This window comes from Eufriesea mexicana, unplaced genomic scaffold (genome assembly GCF_001483705.2).
Source record: "Eufriesea mexicana isolate 0111107269 unplaced genomic scaffold, ASM148370v2 scaffold5173, whole genome shotgun sequence".
Classification (NCBI taxonomy): Eukaryota; Metazoa; Arthropoda; class Insecta; order Hymenoptera; family Apidae; genus Eufriesea; species Eufriesea mexicana.
In genome coordinates, this window is record NW_016913128.1 from 477,309 (window position 1) to 497,886 (window position 20,578).

Here is a 20,578-nt window from a genome sequence, read left to right on the forward strand (position 1 = left end):
AGTCACTTTAACTTCATTCGCTCCAAGTTAGATTAGGGTACCTTTGATACAGATAGCGCCAGTAGGCTGCGCCACTAGGGCGCATGTCGGGTCTCGATGCGTAGCCACCTCCTCGTGGTGAGACCTGGTAATTGGTATCGTTTTTCAAGAAACAATTTTTGGAAAACGATACCAAGCTAAGAGCTACGCACCAATTTTTAAATATTTCCTATCTATCCCAAATTAGACAAAAAGTTCACATCAAATTTCATATAAAAATTCTTGAAACATGTCAATCTCGTGCAATTCTGTCAGTACATACAAGAATTACCCACTGGAAGTATACAGATTAAAATTTCTGTCGAACATAGTAATCACTCCAAATCAACATTTTTCTTATATATATATACGTATATAATAATATATAAATATATATTATATATACTATGTATCAAGAAATATCTCGGAGGATCGATATTCCTGCCAATTAAGTTCGTCTGCCAGATAAAATTCGAAACTTCACGCGGTGTCAGAGTTTCGTCCCCAGCAGTATTAAGAGTTAATCACGTGTAGCATCACGTGGACACCAGTGCAATCGACACGCATCCGAAGGGTTGACGAGCGGACACGAACGCGGAGCCACCCCCATCCTTCCCCACGAGACGCGGCTGAACCTTCAAGATAGGGCCGCGAGACGGGAGAGCTAACGGTAACGATAACGAGCCCTATCCGACCGCGGAACAGATATCAGCTCGTAAACCACCGACGGCGTGTTTCTCCAGCGCAGCGGAATCTCTCGCGGAGAAAAGTCTCGCGCGGTTGCCTCTCGGACGATCTCACGGAAACGCGGCCCGTTCTGCATGTACGCTCCCGCCGATTTCGATCGTTCGCATTGTTGAGTGCGCTCGTTCGACCCTGGACACCGCAATAAACCTCTCTTCCCGTGGAAACCGACCCGTCCGACGGTTCCTTCGCCCTCTTTTACGAGAGCCTGCGCGAACGGCCTCTGATCCCAGACTCGGAAGTCGGGCTCCTTCGGGCGTAGTGTTTTTCGCAAATTTTTGTAAGCGAACAGGATTTTATTTCAATATATCGAGGCGACGTAGTCTTCGAGCCTCTGAGTTGCATTTCATATTAATTTTAGGAAATTATTTAGAAAAGGGGGATTTCTCCCATTTTTATGATATTTAAATATAATATAAAAATCAAAATTCTAAATAAATTTTTCCTATACATAGTAACTATTGGTCGACCAAGATTTTTCCAAGATTTTTCCTTAAAAAGATCACCACTACTACTACAATGCATTGAATTCTGTTTGCACGTACGCGTTTGTGGCTCTGTATGCGTTAGTCCGCGACCACCCCTTATCTCTCGATACTACAAATAAATAAATGGTGACCAACGACGAATAATGTGTAATGTGTCAAGAAAATGAAAACAGAACTGTCATAAACGCTTAGCTATAAACAATATTTATTGTAATATTTAGTAATAATAATTACATACATAAAAAAGATATTGTTCAAAATTGTAATTTCTATATCGTATTCAAAGATCGTGAAAATCGGTGGAAGCTCCCCTTTTCCAAATAATGACCTAATTTTATTTCCAGTGGTTCACAGACAAAAATTGATTCTATTTTTTACCATATAATGCATTTCTGTAATCGACGATGCATTTATACAATGAATTACATTTTATTTGCAAAACTTTGGGCCTCTTCAGGGTTTAGAATTTTATACGAACTTGAAAAGAAATATATTTTGCATAAATAGTTTATTTTTACAAGATCCCCAGAAAGCCAAATTTGTTACTGAAGACAACCCTATTATTATTATTATTATTATTATTATTATTATTATTATTATTCGTAAATAAACAATTATCTACCAGTAATTACCTAATCATTTTCTATAATACAATTGTTGTCATGTTCCTGTTAATTTGTTCCATTTATTTTGTGCAAAATTTCTGGAATTATATTACATTAATTTCACTGAATTTAAATCAATGTGGTCCAATTTTCACCACTTATTGTCTATCCTTCCTTTTGAACTTTCTCAATTTTCCGAAAATATAAAACAAGCTTGTATTTTCTCTTTTTTCCTGCATTGTTATATATTAGCTCCATTGCATTTGGTACTCGGATTACGCGTGGCTACAGCACTGAGGTAAAACCCAGTATGCACGTTACCAACGAATATTTTCTCGGTCCAATCGAATTGAAAACAATATTTCGACAATTCTATTATGTTCACTGTTGAATAGTGTTACTATCATTCAATTACCACCAAGTATTCTATTTTCATAAAAATTCCAGTCGAATTTTTTAGCTTCTAGTGCCATCTAATTTTTTCTAGCACGGTCTAATCAATCAACGTAACTTAAAACTCCGTTGGTGATGAACGAATGTGACCAGCTGGAAATCCTTTCAGCATCCACACATCGTCAGTCTCTGACTCGAACGTTTTTGCAACGTCACCGCCTTTTGGTCCAAGAAAAACCAGATAACGACGCCATGTATATAGTATCGCGATGATGTTTAATACTGCCCGTGGTATTTACCTTTTTCCACCTGGCTTTTACTCTTTCTGCTCTGACCAAGCTTCTCACGTGCTCGTCTATGCCTCATTTCGGCTGACTCTCGAGGATCATAAATTATTCCGTCGTTAAAAATTGAGACCAGACCCGAAGAAATGAAATAGATGACCCCTCCTCAAGTCACACTTGAACTTCGAAATAAATGATGGGACGAGACATTGGTCTTCCAGAGATCGTTCTCTAAGGCAGCATAGCGTATGCATCACGTGTCGTCGTTTTTGGAGGGAAAATTGGGGATTTGGAAAAATTAATGGAACTCGTGTGTGGAAGAAATACAGGTTGAAGCTTGGTTTAATAATTCTTGAAATTTGGATTAGAAACTTCATGAAGTTCCTCGTGAAACTTCGTGCACTTTTCGAAAATTGAGATAGTGATCTTGTCTTAGAAGAGGGATATTTTATCTCAAAAAATGAAGTCCGCACAGAATAAATGTTTACTGACTATAGTTAACTAAAAAATGAATTAAAATACGATACAGAAAAATACCTAACTTAGAGAACATTAAAAGATATCTTTATATAGAAAAATGTACAGTCTAATGTAAATTTAATGAAAAATGTATAATCTAACCCAAATTTTTACTCGAGGATATTAGCATTCGTCATTTTTCTACAACTGATCTACATTTTTTCGAAAAATCTTTCGAATACTATCACTAATAGACAGGGATGAGATATTTCCTTTTTTATTCGTGCATTTCATATATTTTTTAGCTCGAATTTTGGGAGTTTCGAATTGCGAAAAATGTGCAGAATTTTCTCGCGTTCCAAAATTTGTATGATTCGAAAAAGATTCCTGGTTTATTATAGATGCAGATAGGAAATCTCAGTAAAGAAGTTCAATAAGGAACGTTCAGGTATTTATGATAAGAAGCAACTTTTGCCCTAACAATTCTCAATATTACTTTCTTCGTGATTTGTGATACAGCATTTATATCAACGAAAAATCTCTCTTCTTTCGTCATATATACTATTTATCCGCGATCTTTTCCCAAAGGCACATATATCATATCCCTCACAGAAGGCCGAAAATGGTCAACTCAATGGTGAGCCTCCTATATCACTGGGGGTTGGCTCGATGGGCCTTTTTTCCTTGTTAACTCGTGTTTTCTCTTTTATGACTTATATCTAGAATTACGATGTCATATGTATTCATATGGTATCGTCAAAGCACACAGGAAATTTAAAAAAATTGATCCGATAGTGCCATTCCACGAATACGATCGATTATGGGAAATACTAATGGCACCTGACGACAACTTTGTTCCAATAATTTTTCTACGGTCTTTTTAAACTAATTTTTCAAAGAACTACATATTTAATAAATATTTTCCTTTGTAATTCCTTTTCATGAAATAACCTATTATTATTATTATTATTATTATTATTATTATTATTATTATTCGTTATTCAATAGCTTTCAAAGTCAGTTTCTTTTTCGAACTCAAACTCATGATCGCAATATCACTTCGATGCTGGGAATATTTCCCACAAAAGTCGCCCATCCCGGACCCCGAACTGTGAAAATATTCTCACCTAACCCCAAACCTAACCCTAACCCCGGCACCCCAAGGAAAGTGGAGAAAAAACTGGAGGTAAGGACGGCGGTGGACGCGAAATCGAAAGGACGACACCGGAACGAGCGGCATGGAAAAAATATCGGCTGCCGGTCGTAATGGTTTCCAACCCCTTGCCCTAATATATCCCGTATTCCGGATCTCTGGCGTAGCGCGCGCACCCTTTCGACCTCTCTTCCCCCACCGCGCGGCCCCTCTGTCCCTCTCGCGGCGATTATTATCACCGACCCTGCCCGATAATGAAAGTACACGCACGTGCTGGTATTAGTGCCGCGGGAGAGCGGCAGGGTTCGCCGCCTGGCTGCATTCAGGCCCCGGACAGCCACTGTACGCGCCGGTGGTGGGGGTAGGGACACAATGAGGGTGGCTCCGCGCTGTTTCGGCTCCGCTGAGTCACGCACTAAAGAGAAACGCGTGAGGTCCCTCTGTGCCTGGCCTGTGGCCCGGACCAGACCGACGCGATGCATCCGCGTGTTCTTTCCTCCGGCAATTTTTATTTTTCCCCCCGGCCACGGCCGCCGCTCGCTTTCTTATTACACCCTTCCGGAGGTACCATCCGGCCGGGAATTAATCTAGCCAGGTACTTTTTCCAGCTTATATCGAATCCAAATAAGGTGAATTTAAATGTCACTCGACAGGAACCTCAAAATTTCTACCCTCGAAGCTCCCACAAAAATTTCTCAGCTATCAGCAGCTACTTTTGACCAAAGTGGCTAGCAAAAAGGATTCCAACATCGGAATTGTAATCCAAACTTACTTATTCTTCAACAAATGTCTCGTATTTTATCTTAAATAAGATAGATTTAAATATTATTCGATAGCAAGCCCCAAATTTTCATGCCCAAAGCTTCCACAAAAATTTCTGAGCTATCAGCAGCTACCTCTAGCCAAAGTGGCTTCTAGAAAAGATTCCAACATCGGATTTTCAACCCTAATTTACTCATGCTTCAACAAATGTCTCGTATTTTATTCCAAATAAGGTAGATTTAAATGCCACCTGATAGCAACCCCCAAATTTTCATCCCCAAAGCTCCCACGATAGTTCCTGGACTATCATCAACTACCTGTGGCTAAAGTGGCTGCCAAAAAGGATTCCAACATCGAATTCTAATTCAAACTTACTCAGTCTTCAACAAATGTCTCGTATTTTATCCCAAATAAAGTAACTGAAATATTATTCGACAGCAACCCCTAAAGTTCGCACAAAAATTCCTAAGCTATCAGCAGCTACTTCTACCCAAAGTGGCTACCAAAAATGATTCCAACATCGAATTTCTAACCCAAACCTACTCACTCTTTAACAAATGTCTCGTATTTTATCCTAAATAAGTTAGATTTAAATGTCATCCGACAGCAGCCTCCAAATTTCCAGCCCCAAAGCTCCCATGACAATTCCTAGGCTATCAGCAGCTACCTCTAACCAAAGAGACTACCAAAAGGGATCGAAACATCGGATTTCCAACCGAAACTTACATATTCCCCAAGAAAAATCTCGTATTTTATCCCAAACATAAAATCAACCCCATTAAAAATTGCTTGCCACTCGTAAAGCCAGCACTTCACCACAGTACTCGATCCATCTGCAACGAGCGACTGCAGGCAACGTGGCAGCCGTTAAGCACCTCAAAAATGGACTCACTCTCGACCAGAAAAATCCTACGACATTTCTCGTCCCGCCGTTCGATATCTTTTTGAAACAAAATCCCCGTCGTTGTGCCCCCTGGGCGGGCCACATTCACCGCGCAAAAGGGTATATGAAAGGGGCGAAATCTGAATGGGCGATTTCACGGTGGCCAAGACTATTAGCAGGGAAAGAAGTGCGCTAGCCGAGTCAACTGGCGGGTCCTAGCGTTATTTTCTCCTCTCCTGGAGGAGGTCAACTGTTTTATTGACTGAGGGTCGGAGGTGCGCGGCCTCGGAACCACGGTTACGGTTAACCGAGCCAAACCTCTGAAATCGTAGCGGGGAATTATCGGTTCAGTTAGCCGCTCTGCTCCGTTTCCTCTTTTTCTCAGCGGCGCAAGGACGCGGAGGCGCCCCACCCAGCGTCCCTGAGGAAAATGCCTTTGGAAATACCGTGGAAATGCGTCGGATATCGGGACTGCCCGTTTCGCCCAAAATCGCCTCAAGTTCCACGATTCTTCACTCTGTTCGGCATTCAGCTGCTCTGCAGTTCTGTCCGAGTATCGACGGAGGAACTGGTGTCCCGATGAGAAGATTTTCGAGATCTCTGGGTGGTTTGCATGGTCGTTTTCGTTTGCCAAATTTGAAGAGAATCGCTTAATCCTCGAAATTGGGGTAAATTGTAAATTTTTGAATTATCGAGGATTTATTTGTCTCGTCATTTAATTGTAATTTAATTGGCTCGTATCTCCAATTGAAATTTTTTCTGTGCCATTTTGAGTATCTAACTTCGTGGCTGTGATTTAATTGAATTATCTTAAAATTTGGAGTAAATTGTAGATTTTTCTTTCGTTTCTCTAATTTTTCAATTGTAATTCATTATAATTAGGTGACTTTTTAATCACAGATTTTGTTTCCTGTATTTTTTCAAAATAATGGTTCGTCTTTATTAAAGCGAACTTAGATTTTATTACGATGCTTGAGAAGCAGTATTATACGAAAGTTTCGAAAAGATTCGCGTTTCGAGGGAAAGCTGCATTTTTAATTTTTTTAATTACGAAGGATATTTCACAGAGCGAAATTTCCCGAACACGAAGATTTCCAGAGATATACGAGATAAATAATCGGCGACGCAGATTTTCGGGCCATCGCGATAGCGGAAACTAAAATACTTACGAATGTTTGAAAAATATTTTTTCACAGCTTTAGCCAACCGAATAAGGAAAACGTATATCGAATTTTCAGTTATTTCTGCGTTTTATACCTGCCAGATGTAAAAACAGAGCCTCTCCTTTCTGTACAGCTGCCCGGCTATCGGCGAAATGGAAATAAAATACACCTGAAATTAATCGTTGGACTTCGATAGATTAAAAATTGAGACCAATTCTTCCCCGTGTATATCTTACCCAACCCGAAAATTATGGAGCGTATGAACCCGTGTCGCGGAATATTAAAAGAAACAGTTTCCATTTTCCTCTAACCTCTTCCATTATAAAAACCTTCCAATCGCACAACGAAAACCTATTCAACCCCTATAAACATCGCGAAAAGTCATAACAATTTTCTAAAAACCCACCGAAATTTCCAAAAATGTAAAAAATTTTCCAAACTAAAGTTAAAATTTAAACCTGGCCAATACACGTCGACAAGAATTCGTTGCAACAGAAATCAAAAATCGTCGAGAATATATACAATTCCTCCCATTATACCCTCGCGAGGAATCTTAAAAGCACCCCTTGAAAAAAAGAAATAAATATATATATAAAAATAAAAATAAAAATAAAACGAAAGCACAAAGAAAAATAAATTACACCGAGGTTTCCGCAGTGCAAACAGCACACGGTTCCATCGGGAAAGCAAACGACGTCCCGACGATTAGCCAGCTCGCCGGGTAAAAAAGGAGAAGCGAAAATCGTCGGTCGATCGTCACGGTAACAGATGCCGCGATTGCGGTGTCGGATCGACCGCTTTCTATTGAAGCAGCAGCCAGCCGGCCGCAATCTTTTCCGAGCGACACACACGAGCATACATACACACACGCACAGACACATGCGCGCACGTAGAATGGGAGAAGGCCGCGGCGACGAAAAGCGTGCAAGCCGAGCACGCGAGAGCGATCGCTTTCCATCCTCGCCTTTTCGACCAAATTAACCCCGTTAAACGGCGCCGTTCGACCCTGATTTCGATATTCGGCTATCTCCGGCCCAGCCCACCCCCCGAACATTCCCAACCCGCCCATCTCGCCGCGAGAATGTTTTAACGGACGACGAATGAAAAAACCGTTTTACGGTTTGAAAACTTTCGACTCGAAATAGCTCTATCGCGTATGCGCTGTATTTGGTGTTATATACCAAGAACTGCCTTCATACATGGGTAATACGGAATAATTTTCTTATTAGAATAGTCAATTTTATGTCTATGTAGCGTATTTTGTCATAAACTGGTATTACGTCGCAATTTTCGAAAATTTTGAAAAATTTCGAATTACAGCTTCGATCCAGATTCGAGTTCATCCGCAAGAACTGTGGAAGCGCGTATTTTCGGAGACCCGACACCCATGTACAATCGAATCCACCGATACCCCAGAACCTGCATCCCCCGACACTTTTATCTACCACTCGCCGAAAACCTATATCCCCATCTCCGGGCTCAAAAGCAACGAAAAAAGACCCATTCGAAAACCGAGGGAATAAAAAAAACAGGGGAAAAAAAGAGAATAGGAGAAAAAAGAAAATAGCCGCCAAAAAACCCACATCGCCGGATCTCTTTCGCAACGACCGTGGCCGTTCCACCCTGCGCGGTAACCATTCCGGCAATTTCCAGCGAAAAAACGGGCACGTAGAGGCAAGCAAGCGAACGCGCGTCCTTCTCCGTAGCTCGGGGCCGGTCGTCGCGTTTTTTCGGCCGCGCTCGTTCCGGCGCGCAACCGAGCGTGCCTTTTCGACGGCGGCGCGCCGTGTCGTCGGTGAAACGCGTGCGTGCGTGCGTGCGTGCCTCGAGAGACCGTTGGACACGTGTGTGTATACGCGCGGGCTACGCCGCGCGCGATCGTCACGTACACGCACGCCCACACGGGGACGAGAGACGGCGGCCGCCGCACGCTCACGGGCCCGTACTTGTACGGGACCTTTAGCGGCTCGTGAGCCGCAGTCGGGACGATCAATGACAACCCGCCTCTCCCGCCACGTCCCTCGGTGCCGCTCGTGTTCACGGAAGGCACGATAAACGCTCTCTCGCTCCGGATCACGGGTCTCCGAGAGAACGTTCTCCCACCCCCGGCCGCGTGCGCCCCACTCCGCGGGCCAGCCACCGTCCCCCACCCACTGCGCGCTACCTCTCACCCCACTCCGCGACGCGCCGTCCCGCGCCCCACTCCCGGCTCCACAGCCGTCGCTCCGCCGTCGTTCTGGCACAGGCTGTGCCGCCGCGCGCTCCGCCAGCGTCGTTCCTCGCTCTCAATCAAGATAGACGCGCGCGAGAGGCTTAGCACCGGGAGAGGAGGCGAGAGAGCGTCGGCAGAATTTCTCCGTGACTCGAGGGAGCGACCGATATATAGGGGCGGTGAGGGTGATGCGGGACGGAGAACGGACCGAAGCCACAGGCGGCGGAACCGAGAAGGGAGACTTACTGCTTCGAGTCGCAGCCGCCGCCGCCGCCGGCTCGAGGGGACGACGAACGAACGAACGAACGAACGAACGAACGAACGAACGAACGAACGAACGAGGCGGGCGCAGGGTGGATGGCTGGATGGGTGGGTGGCTGGGTGGCTAGCGATGGGCGCTCGAGACACGAGCTCTCGAACAATTTCCAGCGCGAATACGCCGCGATGATATCTCCGCGGGGAAATTGCCGCGACGCTGCTGCAGCAGTTGGGGTGGAAAGGATTAATTGGTGATCCGGGTTTGTTGATAGCGCTGCCGGGTGAAATGTTGGCTTTTTCTTGTTTTCCCTTTTTTTGCACGCGGATTTTTTGGAGTGAGCTGATGTTGGTGGTGAAAAGGGGCGGTTTGAGGGATTTTTCGCGGTGGGGTGTTGGCTGTCGGATTAGGAAAATTGCGATCATTCAACGTATAATATTCTTTACGGGCGTATTCTTTTTTCACATATCGCTCGCGATACGTATTCGTTGTAGTAATTATCGCAATTCGATTTTTCGCGATTGTTTCGGTTTTAAAAATTCATTCGTCGATGAAACGTGTTTGCAGAAATTAACCATACACAACAATACTATACAAACATCTAATCGATCCGAAAGTGCTATACTTCGAAAACGACGTATCCAGATGTTCGCAGCTGTTTTCAAAAATACACGCGGTAATAGATCCTCGTCGCCAAAAATACTAGTTCCCAAAATGGACTATACGTTCATAGAACACCATATCCAAGATACTATTCACCAGATATCAAAAATCAGCGTATCCAAAAATTTACGTTCTTTTTTAAATATGCGATATAGGCACATCGCCATTTCCAAAAATACCAATAGATTTCAATATGCACAGTCATATTAAAAAATGCGAGACATCGAAAAACACCAGCAAAGACCCCCTCTCCCCCTAATCACGGAAGGCAACGTCCCCGGCAAAAACACGTTACACGCTAGCGCCACCTGTCCGAAAAATCTGAATGGAGAAAAGAAGTGCTACGCCTGATGAAGCATTTCCAAAAATTCCTCTAATAACCCGAGTTCCACGAATTCAACTGGTTCCCGGTGGATCCCGCGCGTCTCGCAACCATCGCTGAGGGTGGCCGGTATAGAGACGCGGCAAAGCGCGGCCGAGAGAAGGAACGGCACCGCCGAGGGAAAAGGAGCGAGAGAGGCGACCGGCGGAGGCGAGAGCGACGAGGCGCGAGCGAGAGAAAGAGAAAGAAAGGCGGCGAGCGGATACCGGCGCAGCCTGTCTGTGCCTCTGCTTCGGAAAGTGACTAATGACTAGCCGGCCAGACCTACTCTTCTGCCACCCAACGAGAGAGAGAACGAGGAGCGCGCGCCGGCCGGCAGAACAGATACCGGAGAGGTGAGCCGCTGTTATCTCGCGGCCCTCGACGACGGTCAACCGTGAAAAATGACTATCGCGACGAAGAAATATTTTACGGGCGGCGCGCGTTCGAGCGGCGTCGTTACGCGGCCTGAGCACACGTATATATGTGTACGTGCATATACGCACACGTGCAGCGTGCGCAACTGGAGGAAAAATAAAGGGAAAGGAGAAGGAAATAAGAAAAAGAAGAGAAGGGAATCGAATATAGAAAACGAAGAGGAAGAAGGTGGCGTGGCTGGCGACGGAAATCGTTGGGAAAAAGAAAGGATAGGAAACCGCGACCCTGCGAGAGGAATCGTAACGGCGACGCTATCGACTGGTATATATACGTGCCTTCTTCGGTTTTCGAAAAACGCTGCATCTCGTTAACTTTTTCGCGATCGCGCGTCTATATATACCGAGAGATACGAAGCGTGATACCAGAGGGCAGCAGCGGCGCGTAGATATATATGGGCAAATACGGTAGGCATTATCTATGTATATGTCGCTCGTGAACTGCGTCTTAGCCGTGCAGCTGCATACACACCCGACGGATCTTCCACATCGATTTTCTCGAAAACTACGCGTCGGGTGGAAAAATTTTATTCCACCTTTTTCACTTGCTTTTTTACAAGCAATAATATGGTATTTGTTTCTTCCGTGTTTTCGAATGCGCAATGTGTAAGTTCCATAGGAAACGTTCATTGTAGATTATACAACACGTACGTTCGTTCTATGCCAGTTTTAACATCCAGTTAGCAAGAATCTAATAATCTACGTGAATCACGGTGAGAACAATTCGGGGATTAATACAGCCATCTGTCGATTACGAACTTGCCTGATCGATCCGACGAGTGACTCCGCAATTGCATAGCGCATACCACGTATACCTAACTTACGACACATTTCTACAAAAAAAGAAAAGTAAAAATATTTCTCAAACATCTCGAAATCCGCTATCAGTCTTATTTCGAAACGTATCGATCGTTTATCCAAATTTCAAATTAATTTTGATCCAGCTACTGATATATTCTCGCATATTGGTGAAAAAATTATAGAAATATTGGACTGTACCATATCTGTGAAAAATTTCGCAGATTTTTTCAAGCATGGACGGAGAAAAGTTCAAAGATCCCCGGTTTCGATCCCGCGATATATAAACGACAGTTAATTTCGGTATATTTTCTCTGGCATGGAGACTGTGCCGGTATTAAAGCCCGATTTTTGCAGCAGCGGCCATCAATCTCCTGCGGATTCATACATAACGTTGCCGTTTGTTTGGCTAGACAGAGCGCGTACGTGGCATCGTCGTCGGCGAACGTGCCGTGGTAGGATCCCGTGGCTGGTAAGACTCGGCGGGTATGGAGAGCCGGAGCATCGCGAATCGAATGGAAGACGCCTCTCCTCTGATCGATCTCCGCGGCGACTAGCACGCGGAACTGAATCCGGATCGGATGAACGAGGGAACCGGGCAACTTTATGCGCCTGCTCTGCTTCTCTTCCTTCCGTGGGAAGCGGGGCCAATCGCTCGCTCTCTCTCCCTCGGCCGGCGCCGCCGCCTCGCTCCGTCCTCCTCGCGCGCACGCCCCCTCTCTCTCGCTCCCACTCGTTACTTCCGCGCCTGGAATCCCACGCTTACGCCGCCACGGACGTCAGAGGCGTAAATCCGAGAGAGCTTCCTGGGCTGCGAAGCGTCGCGGCGTCGTTAATGATAGCTCCGAGCCGCGCTCTGCCTTTCTGCCGTCGCGCTCTCTCTCCCTCCCGCCCCCTCCCTCCCTCTCTCTCTCGCGCTCGCCGTGCTACGTCGCCGCCTGAGAACGCGCTCGCGCGCGCCTCGAGGCCCAAAGCCTCGGGAAAACGCGCCTTCGTTCGCTCGTTTGCCTCTCGCCGCGACCCTCGCAGTCCGCGTATAACGGACGCAACTTTTCGGTCCAGGCTCCGTCATTCGTTTCGTCCAGTTTACTCGCCGCTGCGAAAGGGGGTTAAGACGCGGATCAACCTTTCGAGGACCACTTGTATTTTTTAATTATTTCTTCGTCTTAATTGATATCCAGCTTTTCGGTGTCTTCGATTTCTCCAATTTATTTTCCTCTTTTATTCATTTACTGTTCGCGCCTTTCTATTATCGCTGTTATTTTAGTTATTTATTTATTTATGTTTTATGTTTCTCTTTCGAAAATTCTGCGACATCGTTGCAGGTGCAACTTGGAGGTCTTATGGGCCGGGGAGTTTATGGAATGCGATTAGCGCGCGGTTTTCGGTGGAAATTTAATTAGTTCGATGACGGCGCCGGCAGAGCGCGTGAAGCGACGTGTCGCTAGTATTTTTAGTCACGTTATGGAGGCAGCAGGCCGTATTTGGCGTTCGTTCGCTTTCTTTTGTTAGATAAGCGCTAGCCCGACGGTACAGAATCCCGGATACCCGTAGCGATGCACGTTCCTCGCCGCTTCGTAATCGAATGGCCCAATGGCGTTCAAGCCCCGAGCTCCGCGGTCGTTTCCTTTTTTACGTCACGGAGATCGCGTTTTTTAAGCACTGCGCCGGGATACGGCCGCTGGTAACGCGGTACCTAGATAGGCGACCGACTACCGCGCTCCGTCACACCGGCTACGTAACGCCGCCAGGTGATTGTAAACTGATTTCATTTATTCGGCTGACTGCCGGCCGGCTAGGGAGCAGGCTAAATGCATCCGTTGCTTGTTTTCCGCGCGCTGTGCAAAACTGCAGATCGGCCCTGCTCGCAGCGATAATACGGGTACGCGTTTCCACGATTTTCCAAAATAATCCGTCCCTCCGATTTTTTCAACGATGCTCGAGAAAATTGTTAAGCAAGAATCTTGAATTTCTGCAACAGAATTAAGTACGAAGAATTCCCGTATATTATTCAAGAATTTTTATACAGATCTCGAACGTGTATAATGGAATTAAGAAATCGGGATTCGCGTTTGGGTTGAAATTTTTGTCCATCATCGTGAAATGATTAAACGAATTAAAATTGTATTTAGAATAACGTAATAATAATCGAATAAATTCAGATTTCGAGGAATTTTAAAAGGATGTAATAATAGCTGGAACATTTCAATAGGATTCTACTTGCTGTCACTCGGTTCCATGAAATTCTCCACCGATTACAAACGCGGCTATGGAACAATATAACCGTGCATCTACGCGCATGAAACGGATTTAAATAAAAAAGCAAACACTTTGCCGACGCGAACGCGAAAGCTAGTGGTATTCTGAAAAGTCTACCGTTCCCAGTCGATCTCTGATCCGGGAACGATTCAAAAATATCGGCGCCTCTGCAGACAGTGAAAATACATAATGTCGACACAGAGCTTCCCCAGCGACTGTATCCCCGGTCTCTACGTCACTTCCGTTTTTGTCGATTATCCGCAGGCAATGTTCGCCGTTTGTTTCAAAAATAGCGTCCAAAGTGACGGGACCGTTTCGGATCGGAGGCTGCGCCGACGGGGCAGCAGCTTCTGGTCAGATAATTTTCCGGTGAACAGGTTAACACGTCGATTGCCATGGGTGCGGGTCACCGGTGAACCAGCGACTTCGAAATTAACTATCGAGTTTCAATCAAACAAACGGTAATATCGGGCAAATTTTCGACGCCGTTAAACGGCCATGTAAAACAACGAACGTTGTTTCGTGAATTATTCTTGCCTTGTTCCGATAATTTCACGTTCTCGACGCAATAGTGTACGAGATGGCGTTGAAACAGGCGAAAGCGAAGACGCTCTCTGGTGTCGATCGATTGAATTACAGCGTACGAGGCACTCACAGGTTAACCCTTCTCCGAGTACGGCTCTTAAAACAATTCGCGACAGCAATATATGACAGCATTAAGCAAACGATATGATAGTATTACGAAAAAAATGTCGAGATTATAACGATGAAGTTAGAAAATATATTTACATTACGCTTAATGGAGATACGGGCCGCGGTGGCGCTAGTGAGTTAAACGAAAACCCGTGTTAAGGTAGATAGTTAATCCTTACTATCTGGAAATTTACCAATTTCTGTTTTGCAGAAGTAATCGTGTCAACAAACCAGTCATCACGTGAACAACCTATATTGCAAAAATGCTAAAGAATCTAAAAAACAATCTCAAAAATCGCAACGAAAATTAACTAATCAATCTTTCCAATTTGTGACATACTTAAAACGCAAACTTTTGGTATTTATTTATATTTTATCACGCTGGTAAGCACTATATCGCGAAAGAATCGGAAGCTGTGCTCTCCCAAGGGAACCGAAAACCCGAAACCCTAGCCCTCGAATCCCAGACCCGAACTCGCAAGAGACACTTCACCCACGAACGACACGGAACCATCGGATGGCAGACGATGGAGAAGTGGTCTCGATAACAACGAAACTCGAAGAGAGCCTCTCGGAATCGATTGGAGCAGCGAGGATCCCCCGACCGGAAGATCGATCCTCGCGCGGATTACCATACGCGGCGCGGCGCACTGGCTGGCAACTTATTATCGGTTATTTATCACGGGTCGGCCCGTGACTGAAATTTTTCGCGGCGTATCAGAGGAGCCTGCGAGATCCTGCGCCGGCGAGCGCGTTCCACTTGCGAGGCGCGATCTCGCGGTGAGAAATGGACGGGCCATTTACGCGGCCGAGATCGAAGGCCGTGGAGCAGCAGCGCGTTACCACGGCAAGCTGACGCGGGCTGCATCGAGCGGAGAAAGAGAGAGATCTGGGCCACTGGACGGTCGACAAAAATGCAACAAAAACGGCGGAAAATGCAGCTCGGAATTTTTGATCTTCGAGGAATGCTGAGGATAGATGTGTGCACAGCTCGTATGGCCTGTGTTTCCTTCAACTGGGTTCGAGTGAATGAGTGAGTGAGTGAGTGAGTGAGAGGGAGGAAGATATGGAGCAGGTCTGAGAGGTCCATAGAGTGCTGAGAATAGGGGTTCCCGATTTTTTGGGGGGTTACAGAGGGAACGTGAAAATGAGAGGACTGGGATATTAGGAATTTGGATTTGGATTAACGAGACTTGAATGGAGGATTACATTATATTACGGAAGATTTTGATAGAGCGATGTTACGCGAGAATGTAAGTCACGATAAATCCGCAAAAAGTGAATTCAAGGCGAGAAACCACAGGCAAATGTTCCGCTTAAAAAACACCACAGCGATACCACCGCGCCCCATGTTCATACCACCTAACCCCATCCATCACCTAAACAATCGCAACGCTTCGATACCAAACCCACAACCGACCCAACCTCCTTGACTCCCAGCCCACCCCAACTTCCACTCCTCGATCACCCAATATCCTCAACCTCCACCGTTTAACGTTCCCTCATACTCGAGAAATCCTTCATGAAGATTCACGACGAGACGAGTCGCAGGAGCTGGCACTGTTACCGATATAGGTAATACCGATTTTAGATCGGTAAATGTCAGTGGTACCTTGGCAATCTTTATTAAAATCGAAATATCTTTATATATCTGTATATTTATACATATATACTGGTCAATTTTTCAGCTTTCCAAGTAGAGAACCCAGAAACGTGAAATTTTTAGGTTATATTAACCTTTTCACTCCCGAGTTACGGAAAGAGTAGCAAACGCCCTGTCCTGAATTAATTTAACAAGTATTATTTTTGTTTAAATCTAGCAAAAACATAATCGATATATAATATCGTGCATTACGAACGTTGGGAAAGAATTTTCTAAGCTCTAACAGCTTTGAAATTCATGGACGTTGTATCACGTCCGCAGTCCGACAGTCATGTTGCAGCGTGACGTCATACGACGTCTGCAGAAGTGAAAGGGTTATGAATTCGACAAAGAACAGAAATAATACCGATATATATATCTCGGTCTCGATAATACAGTACTGCCCAATTAATCGTCTCTATTTTTATAGGACGCTTGTCTTGGATGGTGACTGTCTCGAATTCACAGTCGAAGCAGAAGGAATTAGGATTTAAAACAATCAAGCAAGATTGGTATCGTGTTCCGTCTGACACATTTCTAGTTATAATCTTAATATCCTAGATTCAATTTTTAACAATTACTGGAGCCAGTAAAGGACAATGAAGTTAGCAAAACTACTGTGCATCAGTTCCCGATAGATGCACATTAGATAGATATATTAAAATTACGTCGGTATGAAAATTATTCCAGTATTAAATCTCCAACGACGAGTCGTAGGGAAGCGCAAGATAGGTCCTGCGTGTTGCGTGGCGCTGCCGCCAGGTGTCAGCGCGCAGTTCTGAGCGCGGACTAAGCATCAACGTGCAGATCGAGTCATCTTAACCCGCGGTCTCTTCCCCGTCGGCCACCTATACGCCCGTGTAATTAGACGTAATTAAGCAACCACCTTATCCGACCGCCTTCCTACCGTTTTACTCTCCTGCCCACCTATCCGAGTCTCTTTCTTCCGTCCCTCCCTCGCGACGGCGTGCTCGCGATCCATTTTCCCGGCAACCCGTGTTCCGAGATTTCTCGCGATTTTTCCACTTGCCCGCCAGATAAATTCCCGACCCGTATAACCCCGCTGGACCACCACGCGAGTCCGCCGAGAAATCGTCTGCGGTTCCAGGCAACGCTAGATGGCGCGGTGGCGTTTTAGCGCGACAGCTTCCGGGGATGCTGGTTTTATGGCGAGTTTCCGTGGATCGCGATACTGCTATCTGACTGCTCGACGTGGCCACGTGGTTTTTCCTGCCTCGGGTTCTTTAAGCTCCGAGCTTGCTTTTCGCTGCTAACAGTTTTCGTTTCGGTTAGCTGGCGTTCGCTCGTAAGTTAGGTTAGGTTTGCTGTTGCTCCGCGCTCCAGTGTCCCGAATGGATTATGGTTCTCGGGGATATTTCGAAGTTAAGATCGCGTATGATCGAGTGATCCTGGTTGATAATTTTCCCACAATCCGTTTTTGCTGTCTATATTCACCGGGGAACGCGCGAAACTCGAATAATTTCCATTTTTGCATATCAAGAATTAATTATATACACAAAAATTGTCACCCGAAGCCTAGTCAGTCCTCACGCGATTGATTAATCCAAATTAAAAAGGAAAGCAGTAAAATAATGTCGAACGAGATTTACCGTTAAATTTGGCCGCGAAAAATGTGCGTAAGTGCAGCTGGTGGATCCAGGCTCGTGGTTAGGCAAAGTGGTCGCCCCGCGTTTGCGAAGCGAAGTTTAAAAACGATGACTACGAGTGAAACCGAACCGAAACGAACTGAGTGTGTTTATACGTGGTCAGAGTATATTCATGCCGTCGGACAAATGTGCGAACTCAATATGAAGTATTTTTAGCGCGGCTCGCTTCGAAAACGCTCGGTAGCCGAGTATTCGACTCGTGTGATTTCGAATCATTCGTTTCGCTTCGATTCGCAGGTGTTTCCCTGCGAACCGTTTCGCATCCCGACCGGAAACGATCGGTTCGAAAGTCGACGATTTCCAGTCGACTCGGGAGCCTTCATTACTCTTCCGCGTGAAAGCATCTGGATATAATATAATTGCCAACGATTGGGTCTCCGAAATTTCCCATTCGGTGCCATTGCGTTCCACTGACAGAAATAATTTCACAAGTACACGATCTTACACGAATATTAAAAGTTTGGACACGTTTGACTACGTTTCAAGACGCCTGACACGAAAATTATTGACAAACCGACGCGACAAAATGGACAACGAACGTGCAACAATCGATAGACGCGATTCTGAAACACTCTGATCCAGGAATTACTGGACACTCGCAGCTCAGAAGAAACAAACGATCGGAATTAAACTTCCACGAATGGCCAATCGTATATCTCGATATCTTGGAAAACACACAGATACCGTGAGTCAAGCCGAATCGCTTCAACGTCTCTACACTAGGCTTCGAGCAAATAAACGGCCATCCTGGACGCACGAACGCGACTCCCCTGAACCGTCTACCACGCTAGACTGGTCATCCAAGTGATCCTTAGACGACGATCGACGCAAATATAAATTGTCCGAGTAAATGGAGAGAAACATAGAAACATGCTTGGCAAATAGACTCACCTTGTTGTGTGGCAGTTGGGTGGGCACGTAGAGCGGAGGGTCCAGCCCTGGACTCGTGACCGCGTGACGTCCGATAATCCTGTCCGCGGGTTTCGCGTCGTATCCTTCCGGCTGGCCGATGTGGAAGCCCTTGCTCTTCACCCAGAACCGGAACTTACTGTTCTCCGCACTGTTCACTTCCTCACCTCTCAGTGTCCGCAAAATCCGCGCGTACTTCTTAATCGTGATAGTCTTGGTCTTGGCCAGGTCGCCGTACGTCTTGATCACCCACGGCTGATACGCGTTGAACATGCCGTCGTTCTGGAACTTCTTAGGCAAACCGGCACTATCAGTCTGACCCTTTTGCAACCCGTAACCAGCCCCGTTCACACCCGGCGCGATACCCGGGAACGGCATGGGCACGCCGTTCTTCGAGTCCATGGCGTTACCAGTGTTCCCATTACCGACGTAGGTGGCGTTCAGACCGGCCGTGGCGGCGGAGCTGAGGGAGCCACCGGTCATGTTCGAAATGTCCAGATACGACACGGACGAACTCTTGCCGAGATTGGTCGCGTTGCCGACGAACGTGGCCATAGAGGAGGACATGTAGGGAATAGGGGTCGGCATACTGAGGCCACCAGCGCAGAGACCGGCGCCCTGACCGGCGGCCATGCCCAGTCCCGCTACGGCCGCGTAGGTGGACACGTCGGACATGTTGGACGAGGTCTGCCAGCTGTTGGACAGCACGCTGTTGGGCCCAGCGTCGGTGGACACCGTCGGGGACGACTTGGCCTGAGCGTTGGACCTCGACACGGAGCCACCACGGCTCTTGGACGACGGACTGGTCTCCGGCGAGGACGCGTTGGACGAGGACGAAGATGTGGCCTTGGTGGCGCTAGTAGACGTGCCGCGGGATTTCTTGGTCGGCGGCTCGTCCCGTGACGAGTTCATGGAGTTGAGGTTTCCGTGGGACGGGCTGTTGTTGTTCTCGGACCTTGAACGTTTGCTGGACGAGCTCGCGTTGGATTGGCTGGACGGGGTCGGCGAATTGTTCACCGCCACTCTGCGACGGAGACCCATTGTCGCGCTGGCCATTATTCCTGGCTATATTTAGTGCCGACCGCTAGCCGGTTTCCCTGCTGACGATCGATTTCACACTGTCACTAGTTCACCGGCCGCGTCGTCGTCGATCACCGAAACCGTCAGCCGCCAGCATTATCGTTCGGACGCGGGTACACGCGCCGACAGACGGAGACGCGCACACTGGGGCCAACGCAGCGAGAGAGATGGACGGTACACGCTGGGTCGAGAGACAGGGGTTGGTCGTCGGTGGCGCGCTGCCTGTTGTATATCGACGTCCGCGATGTCCGTGGCGACGGTCCAGTCGTTGTCGTCGCTTCCGGGATGCCGCGGAAAATCGACCCGCTGCAGCTCTCTAGGTGTCGAGTCTGCAAGAGAAAAAGACCAACGGTTATGTGTCACAAGCGGAATCAGTTATGCGCGATTAAGCGCCGGAAACGTTTAAACCTGGCCAGGATCGCTAATCGACCGTCGGCCAAGTAACCAGACAGGGTAATAACCGCTGAAATTCGCCTAGGGAAAATTCCTCTCGCCACGCCTTTCTCCTCGGCTTGGAAAATTCTTTAAGCGTGAAATTTTCCATTTTAAATTGGGACTCGCGTTGGGCCCGATCTTGCTGCGGGTCTCGATGAGCCGATGGATGAGCTCGTCTCGAGTTGGTATCGAGTTTAAGACCCGATATTTTCGAGAT

General features: G+C 46.4%; 1 protein-coding gene across 4 annotated transcripts in view; it reads right to left on the minus strand.

The window, feature by feature from the left end:
• LOC108551863 (mucin-17) overlaps nt 1-20,578 on the minus strand; it is a 110,520-nt gene that overhangs the window by 72,439 nt on the left and 17,503 nt on the right. For all 4 annotated transcript variants that reach the window (XM_017906199.1, XM_017906201.1, XM_017906202.1 and 1 more), the window contains exon 2: nt 18,829-20,255. In XM_017906199.1, the coding sequence (XP_017761688.1) occupies nt 18,829-19,902 (1,074 nt within the window). In that variant the 5' untranslated portion in view covers nt 19,903-20,255. The remainder of the gene's footprint in view (nt 1-18,828; nt 20,256-20,578) is intronic.